Genomic DNA, 15403 nt, shown 5'->3' on the forward strand with positions numbered 1-15403 from the left:
GGAGTACAGGGAATGCTAACAGAAAGGGGAGAAGCGCTGGGACGAGAGGATTACTCAACTCAACTCAAGGAGAGGAATTTGAAGGAAACTAAAATGGAAGCTTTATAATAATGTTTTTTTTTTAACAATTCCAGGAATTTTTGTGTCCCTCATATTTACAGGTAGATAACATATCTTTAATAAACTGCACAAATTAGGTTAAACAAAAAGTAAAAACGGTAAAGAATTTTAATTGATAACAAAGTCTACCAAGTCAAATATATCTTAATTAAAAAAACGTCAAATTGTGTTGGCATTTACCTCGCGTGTCTGGATTTATCCATGACGTGGCACAATGGATTTTTAAAGGACAGCCGTTGAAGACCTTTGAGAAACAGGCTCCCATCTACAAAAAAAATATATATATATATACACCAAAGTAATTACAAAGCACGTGAAGTAACATTAGTTTTATAATATAGGATTTAAAAATCACTTTTTAATATGTTAACAAAACACCAGCTGGTTTACGTCTCTTTTTAAATTCAGTTCAAGTTCGCCTCCCGTCGTCTGTACTTTTCCGTTTCTCGGTGCGCCCTGTCAGGACTCCGGACGGCTCATCTGCCGTTGTTTTTTGTCTTTTATTATTTTCTAATTCATCCCGTCTCCTCTTCTGATCTTCTCTGACTTTTTGTCTCGTGTCCTCCTCACTCCCTTCCTCCAGCCCTGCACGTTGAGGTCCCTCAGGCTTGGCATTTGGCGCGACAGCAGTTACCTAACAGCTCTGCTTAAGATGCCAGCTGCCGCTGCTACTGTGCTGTGGCAACTGCTTGATTCTTGCCACTCATGAGGGTGGTACTTTAATATTGTGATCAAATTAAAAAATACTAATACTTTATAAAGCAGTTGTCGCTCAGGCACATGGATGACCCTACTAGATCAGGTAAGACCTTCTGCATGCAGCTGTTTGGCCACAAGTTGAAATACCAAAGCCGGAACTGACTGGCCTGCCGGGCCGAGGGGTTGAAGGTTTTGCTGGTGACCAACCCCTTCACGGGGCGCTTTGCTCTGAGCCCGGGTGGCCATGTCAGAGGCCTCGTTTTAGTTTGTATCACAGACAGCGGCACACTTTACATTCTATAAGCCCATCCGGCAGTTTACAGCCTAATTACCGGCGTATCCTTTCATTCTTGTGTGTTTGACACTGGAGAGGACGTTCACATGTAGGAACAAAGCAGCTGAACTGGAGCCGTTCATTGGTGACTGCTACATTGGTGTGCCAGGGCTACAGAGCCGCTTTAACTTATATAATTAAAGAAGGTGGGAAGGCAAGGGGGCACCAGAGAACCCCAACACCATCCCGGGTTCAAACAAATGGGCTGTTTATGACTCACAAACACAAGTTTCCTTCTCCTCCTTTCCTCTCCTTCTCACCAACGCGCTGCTCTCCTTCAGTCGAGTGTCGCCTTCCTTCCTCCCAGCTGTGACTTGTCTGGATGAGACAGGGTGGTCCCGTTTATTGAGGACCGGACCCAGGAGTATTTCCGGTGCCAGAGTTTCACCCGTTAAGCATTTCTGGGTGAAATGGAAGTCCCAAATAGTAGGGAGTGTACCTTCCTGCAGCACCCTCTGGCGGCGCCCCTGAACCCCAGCAGGGCTAGATTACCGAACTACAATTCCCAGTATTCCCTGCTGGTGTCCAAAATGGCACTGATATACAGGGCTGCTGCCATCTAGCGTCCTGCGGATAAAGCAGACCCCCCGAGACAGTCCTTGCCACGAAAGGTACTGCCGGTATAACCGGTCTGGGTGCCTGTTCATCCACCTGGGGCTTCACGTCCAGGCAAGGGAACTTCTTCTCTTCTGGATAGGATGCCCATCCATCCACATAGGACCTGCGGTTCGGGTAAGGATTGTTCCCTACTCTTAGCCGGGATGCCCGTCCATCTCATGTGGTAGTTACAATGGCGTATCTCCCATATCCTTGAAAACATTAAGTGCTTGGCTCAGTGTCAGTGGGCTCTGTGATGGACTAGCAGCCCGTTCCAGGTTTGGCTACGGCCTCATACCAGGATGGGCTCCAACCCAACATGACATTCAGTTGGATTAAGTGGGCTGAAGCACAGAGTGTTTAAAATGAGGGGGTTAAACTGGCCACAAAAAGAAATGAAACGACAAAACACTTACATGCACTTTGGGAGTCGGTGGAAGGCCGTTGCTTATTGGTTTCTAAAAGTGAAAAAGGAAACACAAAACGTTTACTAGACAAATTGACAAAAAGGCATTCGAGCTTCTCATTGAAGTCACAAAGACCCTAAAATATACAAAATAAACAACACCAAACAAACAAACCCTTGCAATGAACACTCAGGAAATTCTTCAATTATTGTGAACATCCGCTTATTAATGCAAGTGTCTGATCAGCCAATCATGTGGCAGGGGCGGGGCAAGAGCTTCAGTTTGTGTTCTTCAAGGTCCAACACACAGAGCTGCTATGCCAATCCGCATTGCTGCCCCTCTTCCTGCCGGTTTTTGCATAGAAGCCCCATTTGTGCAGAGGAAGACCACCGGTTATGTTCTGTTAGGATGTTTTTCAGACTTGGCTCAGGTATGTAAAGTTGCCCCTCAGTGAAGTCTGCCAAATGTTCCCAGTGAGGAAGTTACTTACTAACCGCAGCTGCACTGGATGGCACCTCGGGCAGTGCCCCCCTTGTAAGAGCCATTTACTAGTTATTTAGGTTATGTCAAGTACAGTCATGGCCCAAAGGAACTGAGAATGACCCAAGTCTTGGTGTTCACAGAGTCTGCTGCTTCAGTGTTGTTAGATCTTTGTATCTGATGTTTCTCAGGTGTACTGAAGTAGAATTACGAGCAGTTCAGAAGTTTCAAAGGCTTTGATTGACAATGACGTGAAGTTTATGCACAGAGTCCATATCTGCAGTGTTGGCCCTTCTTTCTTTTTCAAGACCCCTGCAATTCGCCCTGGCAGGCTGTCAATCAACTTCTGGGCCAAATCCTGACTGATGGCAGCTGCCCATTCTGGTATAATCAGAATTGGTGGGTTTTTGTTTGTCCACCCGCCATCTTGAGGATTAACCACAAATTCTCAGTGGGATTATGAAGATCTGGGGAGTTTCCTGGCCATGGACCCCAAATGGCACCAAAACATCCTCCGAGAGCAACTTCTCTCAACCATCCAAGAACAGTTTGGTGATGAACATGAAGGAGCACCGGGCCAGAAGGCAAAAGTGACAACTAAGTGGCTTGGGGAACAAAACATCAACATTTTGGAGTCCATGACCAGGTAACTCCCCAGACCTTTAATCCCATTGAGAACTTGTGGTCAAGAAGTGGGTGGACAAACAAAAATCCACCAATTGTGGCAAACTCCAAGCACTGATTATGCAAGAATGGGCAGCTGTCATCAGTCAGGATTGGGCCCAGAAGTTGATTGACAGCCTGTCAGGGTGAATTGCAGAGGTCTTGAAAAAGAAAGAAGGACCAACACCGCAAATATTGACTCTTTGTATAAACTTCACGTCATTGTCAATCAAAGCCTTTGAAACTTCTGAAGTGCTTGTGATTCTACTTCAGTATCCCATAGAAACATCTGACAGAAAGATCTAAAAACACTGAAGCAGCAGACTCTGTGAACACCAACACTTGGGTCCTTTCTTGAAGGTTTTAGCCCAGACTGTAGGCAGAAGTATTTGCTTAGTTCTATTAAATGTTGGCCTGTATATTAGTGCATATTCTAGAAGAGGTCCTTATAACCCCCACAAGCCGAACTGAAGTGGTCTCTTCTATTTGTTTCTTGTCCCACTGACTACAGATTAGTCTCAGTTAGTGTGTATGGCATGGAGGGCACTCGGTTTCAAACCGCACCTTAATGTGCCCAGTAGTGTGTAATGCAACACGCAGCGCCGTGCGTTTAGAACATACTGAAGGTGAAGTAAAACATCTTTAAGTATAGAAAACACCTGAAGTTTAACAAGAAAAGGCTAAGTTTGGAGAAAAGACATTTTGTGCTTTTATTCTACATGTCCTTATTCTTGTGTGGATTACTTTGAATTTTCACCAAGCCTTTTAAAACAAACTTTTGCACTGAGAGATTTCTTTTGGCACGTGTTTGACCCGTGTGTGGTCCTGCCTTACACCCTTCTTCATTTTTATGCTGACACTTGTACTTCTCATGTTATTCGTGCAGATCTCCCTTACCACGGTTTCTTTCTTATCCTTTCTGGTGGGCACGGCGGGCGGGATGGTGCTCTGCTTCTCGCTGCTCTGCTGGCCGTAGCTGTCTTTGTCACCGTTTAACTGACAGGCATTGATGCCATTCCCTAGAGAAACGTGAGGAATAAAACAGTGCATTTAGTAAAAGTGTTAACTTGGAAATTCTTGAAATTAGAAGCATATGAAACAGTGCTGAGCATGAAAGCTCAAGTGCACAGCATTTACAGCTTCATGACGGAGACATCAATGGCTCTTTTAAAAGAACATTTCTGTGCATTTTAAAAGTTTAAATTTAAATGGGGGGGGCACAAAGCTGATTGTGATGAAAGAATCAAATGTATAAAAAAAATACAAAAATACTGCAAAACAATTTAAAATTAAAAGCAGCACCAAAATTGACAAAACAAAAAATTCATTCTTCAAATTGAAATCCAACACAGTCAGGGGAGCCACCAGGCCACCTTACTAAATATATACAGTAATAAAGGCCACCTTTATAATAATATAATATATAATAATATATAATAAAGGCCACCTTTATAATAATATAATATAATATATAATATAAGCCACCTTTATAATAATATAATATATAATATATAATGTATGCCACCTCTATAATATATAATACTGTATTTACTCGTTTACCACGTGCACATTTTTTTCCGAAAATTAGCATTAGAAAATCAGGTGTGTGTCATACACAAGGAAATGTAATTCTGTAATGTTTACTTCTTCTGCTTGGGCTCGCTCTCTCACTCTCTCTCTCTCGTTTGCTCGCTCGCTCTCTCTCTCTCGTTTGCTCGCTCGCTCTCTCTCTCGTTTGCTCGCTCGCTCCTCTCTCTCTCTCTCGTTTGCTCGCTCGCTCTTTCTCTCTCTGTCTAAACGCTTCCTATACAATCACAACGCGTGTCGTACACGGGGAAAAACGATTTTCTTTGTAAAAATTAGGGTGCACGTCTTACACGAGGGCGCGTGGTAAACGAGTAAAACGGTATATAATAAAGGCCACCTCAGCGTTGGCTGAGCAGAGCTACAACTTCAACACTCGTATGTGTTTGTGTGTGACGAGTCACGGCGGACAGTGCGCCACCACCACAACAAATTACTATTAATGAAAAGGCCGATGCTTGGGACCCGCTAACACGTACGTATGTTTATTAATAAACAAAAAATCTGCCGTGTCCACATTTTGTGCTGCGAACCTGCAACAGATCCACGTATTATTATACAGAATCTTTTTGATGAAAAAAAAATGAAGGAATCTCCTATTTCCTCCATTTTGCTTTTGTCAGGATACAAAAAAAACAAAACAACAAAACTGGCATCTCCTGGGGGTGACTGTTGGCTCCAAACTAGCAGCCCTTGAAGATTTTTTGATATTCTAGCAAGCAAGTCGAGGTTATCCTGACTCACAGACAGACATACAGGCAGGTGACGCAGCCTTTCACTCACTCCATGTGTTTTGTCACACATGTCACGAGAAAATGAGCAAAAGGGCTTGTGTGGTGTTGACAGTTCCACCCCAAGTCAAGAGGGGGCGCCGGTATTCACGTCCTCCTCAGACCAGAAGCTCAGAATGTCACTTCCCAATCCCACCCCTCAGACCCACCTCTTCCTGTATGTCATGTCATTTCCTAACCCACTTAATCCAGACCAGGGTCACTGGAGCCTGTCCCTGGTAGCTTAGGACAGGGTGCCACACACCAAAAATACTCCACATGGGCCGATTTAGCGTTGCCAATACACCTAACATGTCTGTCATTGTAGAGTGGGATGCAAACCAATGGAGATACCATTGGAGGCCCCAAGATGTGAAGCTGGGTCTCCTCACTGTGAGGCAGTGGTGCTGCCACTGTGCCACCATGCCATCCTCCCTATGTACAGTATGTACGTTTATACATTATAACGGTTTTGACTCCTATAGGCCTTTTGACCTACCAAAGCTCATCAATCCCACCCACCACATTTCTCCAAAAGACCCTCAAGCCGAGTTCCTTTGTGAGCGCAACACCACCGAACTCAGACTCCAGTCGTCATTCTACACAATGGCCAAACGCTCCAACACACAAAAGAAGAAGCAAACAAAAATGAACGTCAAAAAAGCAACAGAAGAGGAGGAGGCTGGGAGGGTCTCTCATGGCTGCTGGCATGAAGAGTTAGGAAGTGGAGCTGCCTTACTCTTAAGTCTGCTCTCTTGCAAGTCATCCAGCAACCAAGACAATCGGCCAAAGGCTTCAGTCTGCCCTTCGCCGTCGCTGCTGTTCTCGTTTTGCTCTTTTCCATTACCTAAGCTGCTGAGTTTGTGAGGGGGAAGCCGGGGAGGTGGGGGTCTGGGAGGAACATTGGTTTGTGGCCTGGCAGGGCTCTGCGTCGACGGACATCTCTTAATGGTCCCTTGGCTGTCTTCGTCGACGGAATGGCTCTCTTGGGGGACGTAGATTGACTTGGGCTACAAAACAGAAAAGAGAGAAAAGAGGAAATGAGAAGCTTAACTAACACCATCGTCTCCAACGGGATACACAGAAATACAAAACACAAAGGACACTTTCTGTTCATGGACGCCATCAGTCAGGCCGACTCGACTACATTTGTGTTCAAATCCTTGCTCTGCTTTTAGGGACCTCATAACAACTAATTAAATATGCAAGAAATAATGAGAGACGCATTTATTAAAAAGAACGTGAAGTGACCAGACCCCTAAAGTCTCACTTCCACCCAATGTCACACACGCGCATGGTAGGCAGCTAAAGGGTCTGAACGAGAGCAATTCCATGCCAGACCAGCGGGTGGCAGAGTGGGGCACTGACTCTTTCTCTCACTGCTCTGCAGACCACTTATGGGAAATTCTGCCTGTCCTCGATGATGTCACTTCCGGTTCTGGTCACGCAGGGGGTGTGGTGTTGGTTTGGTGGGGGGGTGTTTTGGGCCACAGATGACATCACTTCTGGCCCTGGGGCCCAATGACGACACTTCCATTTCCTGCTGCTAGTTTGTGTGTGTGGGGGGTGGTTATCTTGGTGGGGGCGTCCAGTAGTGGGGAGGGGTGTGTGTGTTGGTCGATGACGTCACTGCCGGTTCCGGGCACACTGATGACGTCACTTACCTCCGCTAGCCCTTAAAGCCACCTCCTTTGTTCTATCAAATCAGTTCTGTCGTGGACTCCAATCTGAACACATCTACACAGTGAAAATATCCATTTCTGCAGCCAGGAACAACATATGGGTGGCTGCCCCACAACCTTTTGGTGGCTCTTTTGTGGTGCTTGTGACACCGTATAGAAGATGTATGGAAACATACGCTGATGAGCTGAAAGATTCTGAGCTCTCCCATATGAAGCGAATGACGTCGACCATCTCGTTACGAGGTCAGGGTTTAGTTGACAGTAAGACGAAGTTTGCCACACATAGTCGACATCTTGCATGCAGGAGATATGGGAAACTGTAAAGACCCGGGGGGCTCTGATTAGCGTTACGGCCAGACCACTGGGTCAGGGAATTCTGAAATGGCAGGGCTTTGTGGGCTGTGCTGTTAGTGTCCATGGGGGGACCGCAGACTGCTGGCAGGACTCATGGATGTGAGGGTTCAATGAAGGATACCTGGTTGGGTACAAACCAAAAGAAAGGCTACTGTGGCACAAACTGCAGATAACTTTAATGATGGTTTATGGGAGCAATGTGCCATGACACACAGTGGCACACAGTGCCTCGAACCTGGCAGGGTATGGGACTGTAGGCCAGTCAGAGTGCCCGAGCTAACTGCTGACCTCCACTGAAAGCACCTACAATGGGAACGTGAACATCACAACTGAACCTTCACGACCTGGTCTGTGCGGACAGCTGGGTACACGAACGTCATTTAGCCTGGGAAGAAATGGACTGGCGGAGAAGACAAGTCGGTCCGGGGAGTGCGATGTTTTGGGCAATTCTCTATTGGGGAACCAAGGGTCCGAGAATTCATGGGGACGTTGATTTGAAGTGTACCACCTACAGAAACACCGTTACACGCCAGGTACACCACTTCAGGACGACGGTACTCCATGATGGAAGTGGCATTTCTCAGCATGGCCACTCTGCACATCATTTTTGAGAATGGTTTGAAGTGTTGCTTTGGCCTCCAAATCCCCCTGATGTCAATAAAATGGGACGTGCTGGAACAACAAGTCCAACCTGTGGGGGCTTCACCTCACATCTTAACAGGAGCTGAAGGATCTGCCGCCAGATACAACAGGAGGCCTCGCTGGCTCTGAGCTGCTGTGGCAGGACATGGACAAGCAACAGCATATGAGGCCGGTGGTCACCACGTTACGGCCCATCAGTGTAAGTATGAGAAAGGTTTACAGGGTCCTTATTGTCCCGTGTACAGAGTTCAGGGAAATTCTTGTTTGCATATGCTAATCCAAATGCAGCACACCATACCTGACAACGTCGTGACCGCCACACATCACTGGCACTAAATAACCGAACATCCTACTAGACTGTCCTATGTGCGTGTGCGCACATGCGTGTACAGGTAGTCCCCAGGTTACGGGCATCCGACCTACGACTTACGAACGAGGCTACGGCTGTGACCCATGCGCCTCATTAACTGCCGCTCCGTCATCTTTGGCCGGAGGGGTGCGATTTCGCTGCTCGCACAGTGTAGTGTCCCTCGGGCGGCAAGCGATCGGTGACCCGTGGTCAATAGTCACTGGGCCCACAGCTATCGCTCGTGTGCAGGACGGAGGCTTAATGGGGCAGTTCACTGTCCGTAAACTACGCCGCCGCAGCTACTGCTCCTAACTGGATGGAGCGGTGGAGGAAGTTTCACTGCCCGCCCACTACACACGGCTCCCCCTGAATCGTTTTCGGTGGGCGGCTGGTAATGCTGCAAGCAGTGACCTGGTTGTGGCTGAATGGAGGCCATTGGAGGTGAACGGGGCAGCGGGGGGTAACATTTTAGGGTGGCTGCCTGTTGAATGGGTGCGGTGGTGGCCAATTCACTACACACCTTTGGCTGCACCGTGTTCGTTCTCGGTGGGCGGGCGCTGCAGGCAGCATACTGTAGTAGAGGTGACTGCATGGTGGGCGAATGGTGAATCGCCCCTCGCTGCCCCATTCATTCTCAATAGCAAGCCTGCTTGTACTGTTACGCACACAGCAGAAAGTTGTCTCCCATTCAGTACATCAGACGTGTTGACGACGGGTGCCTTCCTGCTGTGATCACGTGGACAGTGCTGTGTAGAAGAGCTCATCTTAACCTTCAACAATGTCTCTGAAACACAAATCTGATGCAAGTGCTGGTGATACAGTAAAGAAGAGAAAAACCATTACCATGGAAAATAAAGTAGAAATAATAAAAAGATCAGAGAGACGTGAAACTCCATCATTCATTGGCAGAGCACTTGGTTACAGTCGGCAAACAATAGGATTTATTAAAATAATGGACCTGTTCCGACTTATATACAAATTCAACTTAAGTACAAACCTACAGTCCTTATCTCGTACGTAACCTGGGGACTGCCTGTATATGTAAAAGTATGAGGCTGGCTTTTATACTTATGTTTATTTGTTGTGCTCTTTAAAACGCACAAGTATGGCACCAACAATGTTTTATTAAGTAAAGTGAAGGGGCTGTGTGCTCTTGGACCTTTCTTGAGGTGGTATTTGCAAGTTATGTTGTGCTTTCAGTTCCTGTGCGTTGCCTGTTGTAATACGTTAAAGTGTCCAGAAGATGGGGGTGTTGCTCAGGAATCCAATTCCTTCCCACATTCTAAAACGCTGCATGGCGTCCTGCCTCGTTTTGCTCCAAAAAGAACCATGCAGCTGATTTCGACTTTTCCTTTTAACCTCCTTGGTGTTAACTAACTAAGTGTCTCATAGCCTGGGAATTCAGTGTAAAAACGGTTAACCCCGAGTGTGTCTCAGGTGACGCTCCTGTAGTCCACTTTTGAGTGGTAGGCCCAAATAACACTCAGGACTGTGTTCTACTGCCATCTAGTGGACAAAACAACATCATGCTGCAAAAAGATCATCGGTATTCCTCCTATGCGTTCTGACAGCAGCGAAAACTGGTTAATGACTAAGAAAAGGGTTAAAATGAACTTGAAATTGCAGAATGTATACGGGACAACAAAAGGCCAGATACAACTCTCCACTAGTTCTTTACACACATAAGAACTCCCACCTCCTTCTGGATTCTGAACACGTGTGTGGCATCACATGCATTTCCCCGTCTTTGTCGTTCTCGCATTCTTTATCCAGCACTTTACGTTCAGCAGATAGTTCAGTGCTTCTTCTTCTTCTTCCTATTATGTTGTTCTTCTCATCGACTGCCGTCTCGATTTGCTTGACGCACAGCAGATGTTGCTGGTGTTCTTTTTCTTTCCCCCATGTCACTTTATTTGCTGGTCACCTTGCTATAAAAAACCCACGAGCTCAGGTCAGTTTCCAAGTTTGCAGCTACCTCACCGTTTTTGCATTATCAATACGGATCGGGTCATTAGCTTTTGATCAACACCAAGTGTAAGGTTCTAGCCCCGGGGACTAATCACATGACAGCCAGACAGACCTTAGTAGAGTAGAGATCTCTAAGACCTTAATAGAGAATTTCCCTGAAGGACCCCAATCCTTCTTGTGTTTATCGCAACTAATAATAATAAAAATTCTTTGCATTTATCTAACGCTTTTCTCACTACTCAAAGCGCTCAGCAATTGCAGGTTAATGGCCCAACAGAGCAGAGTCCCTATTGGCATTTACGGGATTCGAACCGGCATCCTTGCCGATTGCCAGTGCAGATCTCAAGCCTCAGAGCCACTCAATTGTCCCCTTTGTGTGTGTGTGTGAGCTACTTGATATACTGTCGTCCTGTCCAAAATTGATTCCTGCCTTGTACCTGAGGTTACTAGGATAGGCTCAGACCCCACTGCACTCTACTTGGATTAAGCGGCTATGAAAACACCATTTTATGTCAGCAGAAAAGGCAATTGAGGCCTAAAAAATGGCCGCCTGTCTTTAAAATCACACAATGAAAATGCAGATAAGCCCAAACCCCCCCCCACCCCCCCATAAGCCTTGCAACTCCTAAACTGAACCAACTGGGTGCAGCAAACACGGGGCAGGGGGGCTTACTGGGCTCTTTTATCCTTTCACCACTGAAACTCAGCCAGGCGTCTCTGCCAAGGTGCCTGAGCTGACCCCATTTCCAGTTAATCTCAAGACCCCAATCACGATTTCGAAACTAACCTTCCTGCCTGCAGCTCGTCTTCGCTAATACTTCTCATTTCAAATTTCACGAGCGACCGTCTCCTTGTGTGTTTTTTTTTTTAATAACGTGCCCGTCAACGGATGTTTCGCTTTCATGTAATGAGTCGAGACAGCCTGGCATTGGAGGACCGCTTTTGTGATCGGTGTGCAGCCAAGCGAGCCCCCTGGCTGCAGGACACGGATGTGGAGTCTGCTGGTAACGTTGAGAGCGGGCCTTACATCTCACACGTGTCACATTCGATTTCCATTCACGACTTTTTTTCCCCAAAACTAAGGCTATGGGATATTAACGTTCGAGAATAAATAATGGAAGTCTCAGTCTGATTAAGCAGTACTCCCAGGCCGTTTAAATTATTCATCATGTCTACATCACAAACACACAAAATAATCTTCATTTATTTTTAAAAATCTGTTTGCAAACAAACAATTTATCTTAAGACTTTTTATTAATTTACCAGACTTTTTATTAATTTACCGTGCACAGCATTTCCAGGATTTTTCTCTCCCCACTTGAATACGGTTTTTAGCGTTGATGCATTTGTATTATCAGCATTTCATTGCCATTTTGTTCACGTGTACGTCCCATCATTTGTTTACGGGTTCCCTTGGTAACGACCCAGATGTCACTGAGGCAATGGGGTAAAAGGTCACCATTAAGGTCTGATTAAGGTCTAAGGTTTGATTCTCGCAGTGTACGTCGCGAAGTTTTATTTGTGCTTTGGTAACAAAATTTCTGGCTCACCTTCCAGCTTACGGTTTTGGTGCTCGTATTTATGAACTCCTGGCTATGATCTCTGCTTGTTTCCCGATCTCCCGACTCTTTTTCTCACCTCATCCTCTGTTCATGAAGTCTTACCAAGTTTGGACGAAAGTCTGAACAGATCCTTGTAAAGAGAATTTGATTTTTTTTCCAATTAGAAATAATAAGAATCATCGCTAGTGTTGATCGGTGATATTCGCCAAAGCGATTTTAGCAAACACTTGTTCCCCAAGTATTTTCCTGCAAATTCGCTATGTGGCCAACCTTTATTCTAGCATCCCATGATGCTTTGCAAGGTCAACATGCTGTAGCACCCGCATTGGACAGCTGATATCACTACCCAATCGCACAAGTAAAGAGCTTTCACGACGGAGTAGTGTAAGTGCATCTCACCTCACGCCTCCCAGCGCTGCCCGATCTGCTAATTTACGCCGTATACGCGCATGCGTCATTCCACTTCACTACCTGATTGGTACCCCAGGCCCTCAGTACTTCAGATTTGTACCCTGCATGTGTTTAAATAAATAAAATAAAATCTGCCTCACAGGTTCGGTAGGTGTTAGTTAGTTATAGTGATAAGAACACGGGCGATGAAGATAGAAATAAAGGCAGATGGGAATTCCTACTTGATTAGAAAATGGTTTATAAAATGGAATATAAAAGGATGGACCACTGGAAGCTGGAAGGCCAGGAGCAGTTCCATTGCTCCATATGACAGGTGGTAGTGGTTATCCTGTGGCGTCCCAGTTTAGACATCCGCAGGGGTACGTGGGAGTCGGAGTTGGGAACTGCAGCCCTGTCAGGGTCCCTGGGTGCTGTTAGAGGGCGTTGTCAGGGGAAAGACCACCCTGGAGCCCACATGACCCAGAAGTACTTCCAAGAGGTCACACTATGATAACAGGAGGATTCCCGGGTCCAGCCGACACTCCACTGGAGCAACGAGAGGGGAAGACAAAGATTTGCAGATTTGTAATTGTGGTTTGGTTGTTTGGCACACCTGGTGAACGACTGGTGAAATAAAATCCTTGGGTGATATGACGTCTGAGGTCTGGGGCTCAGTGGTGTCCCCTTGTGGTCACAACAGCAATAATGATCACAGAGCACACTCATATTTCCATTCGGGATGACCAGGCGTGCTGCTTATTGTTGATTTCTCACCTGCGCTCAGACGCAGGGCTGTGGAGTCAGCACACAAAACTGTCAACTCGGACTCTTCGATTTATGGCAGCAGCAACTCTGACTCCTCCATTTGTAATTAGACTAACTGTGTCGATTGAGAACACACAACATACAAGATACACGGCACTTCATCACTGCCAGCGGGAATCATCAGGCTACTTTTAAAGACCCTAAAGGGCTTAAAGGCCGTAGCGATGACGTTGTGACCTACAAACGCTAAGTTACATTAAACATAAAAAACGTAGCAAAAATTTGAAATAGAAGCTATAGCTTTATCAGAAGTCTAGAAGAATAAAAATCGGGAGTGGCCTCCCCTAGACTTTCTCATATACTCAAATATGGGGATGGATATTTGACCCCAAGGAGACGAGGCCGCCCCTCCGAAACGGCGTTACAATGGGAAACAAATACAGTGTTGTTTAAACCTCCTGTTTGCTGCCTCTGCCTTCCCGCGTGATCTGCACTTTGCTCGGCAATACTTCCTCCCCGCCAGCGAGATGCGGTCGCTCCTCTGATACCCGAAACAAATAACAGTTGGTTTTTTTTTTTACCTCCTCTTTGCTCGCTCAGCTGCTGGTTTGCTGCTCCTGCCGTGCCGTGTGATCTGCATTTCGTGCGGCTCTGCAATCGTTTAAAAGCCTGTACAGCACCTTCTTGTCCCCCAGACATCCTCAAACACTATGCGATCTCGTTTCGCCGTTCTGTTATTTCACCGAGTAATATTTTACGTTTGTTTGTGCTAATGCGATCTATACTGTCATTTTTTTTTTTGAGACTTGCAAATTTTCCTACTTCCATTATCTCCAACTTTCTCTGCATGTGCAGCACGGGACTTGCTTCCAAAGTTTATAAGTATGACGTGACTTGACCGTATCGCGGGATGTGAAAGTGTCTCTCTGTCTCTCTTTAAAAGATTTTTTTTTTATAATGGAGAGATGTATATTAAAGAACCATCAACAACAAATCAAATCAAACTAATAATATATTGAACAATTATTATAAAAGTAAAGTTGAATAAATCAGACTCTGTAGCTACGTGAATAAAACAATTGCCACGATAATTTTATTTTGTTGAACAATTCAGGTGAATTACCTCTTTCAGTAAGCGGAAGTGGGTCAGAATTGCAAGACACTTTCGAAATGTTTGTAATGTAATACTGTGTACACAAAATTTCATCTACTTAAAGCAAAAACGTTCTCAACTATGCATGTATTAGCATTTGAGCGTCAAGCAGAAGATTGGGATTATCTCGAAAACCGGTCATTTTTCAAAAAAATGTAAAGCGTCAAAAAAAAGCTTAGAATGTGGTGCTCTACCATAATACTGTATATATGAAATGATCACTTTTTTATATTATTGGGGAAATGTTTCAGGTAAAATAGCACTTCTGGTCAGCAGAAAAAGCTTGAAAGTTAATAGAAATCTATGTTTTGTACCTCATACCTCAAACCTCAAAATTTGGTTGACCTACGTGAAAGCGAACTCAAGTTATCATGCTTACACACACAGACAGACAGACAGACACACAGACATCATTCCAAAAATGGTATTTTCTGATTCAGGGAGGTCTAAAATGTCGAGATTCATCAAAATCTCGAAAATGAACTTTTGGATGATTCCAGTACTTTTCCCTATACTTCGTATTCGAGAAAGTAAAAATGTACATTCTTAATGGTGAAGCTCATTTGAAAAACTTTATTAAGAAAATGTTATTTAAGAAAAAGTAAGTAAACCCTATTGATTTTTACTACTTTATTCCTCATCCGGTGCCACGAGTCAGGTGACTAAGTGGAGTGACCGTTCATGCTGTCCCTTCACAAATCCTCATATCCCAGTGCCACACCCGTTAGAAAGAATTTATTTTTCTCAGCTTTACTGAAGCTCAACACTAAGCTTTTACACTGGCTGGCATATTCAGATTGTATCTCAGGGGTCTATTCCCTGTTATGAATGATAATTTTTATTTTATTAAAAACTAGCATGCTACTAAAATGGTTCAATAGGAC

The 15403-nt window shown here is 45.1% G+C and overlaps 1 protein-coding gene across 1 annotated transcript in view; it reads right to left on the reverse strand.

Annotated features, from left to right (window-relative positions):
* Positions 1–15403, reverse strand: part of map4k3b (mitogen-activated protein kinase kinase kinase kinase 3b) — a 124811-nt gene that overhangs the window by 1804 nt on the left and 107604 nt on the right. The window contains exons 21-24 of the mRNA XM_039738992.1: positions 6502–6664; positions 4198–4319; positions 2167–2208; positions 301–385 (exon numbers count right to left, since the gene is read on the reverse strand). Of these exons, the coding sequence (XP_039594926.1) occupies positions 301–385; positions 2167–2208; positions 4198–4319; positions 6502–6664 (412 nt within the window). The remainder of the gene's footprint in view (positions 1–300; positions 386–2166; positions 2209–4197; positions 4320–6501; positions 6665–15403) is intronic.

The sequence above is a fragment of the Polypterus senegalus genome, chromosome 16 (assembly GCF_016835505.1).
Source record: "Polypterus senegalus isolate Bchr_013 chromosome 16, ASM1683550v1, whole genome shotgun sequence".
Taxonomy (NCBI): domain Eukaryota; kingdom Metazoa; phylum Chordata; class Cladistia; order Polypteriformes; family Polypteridae; genus Polypterus; species Polypterus senegalus.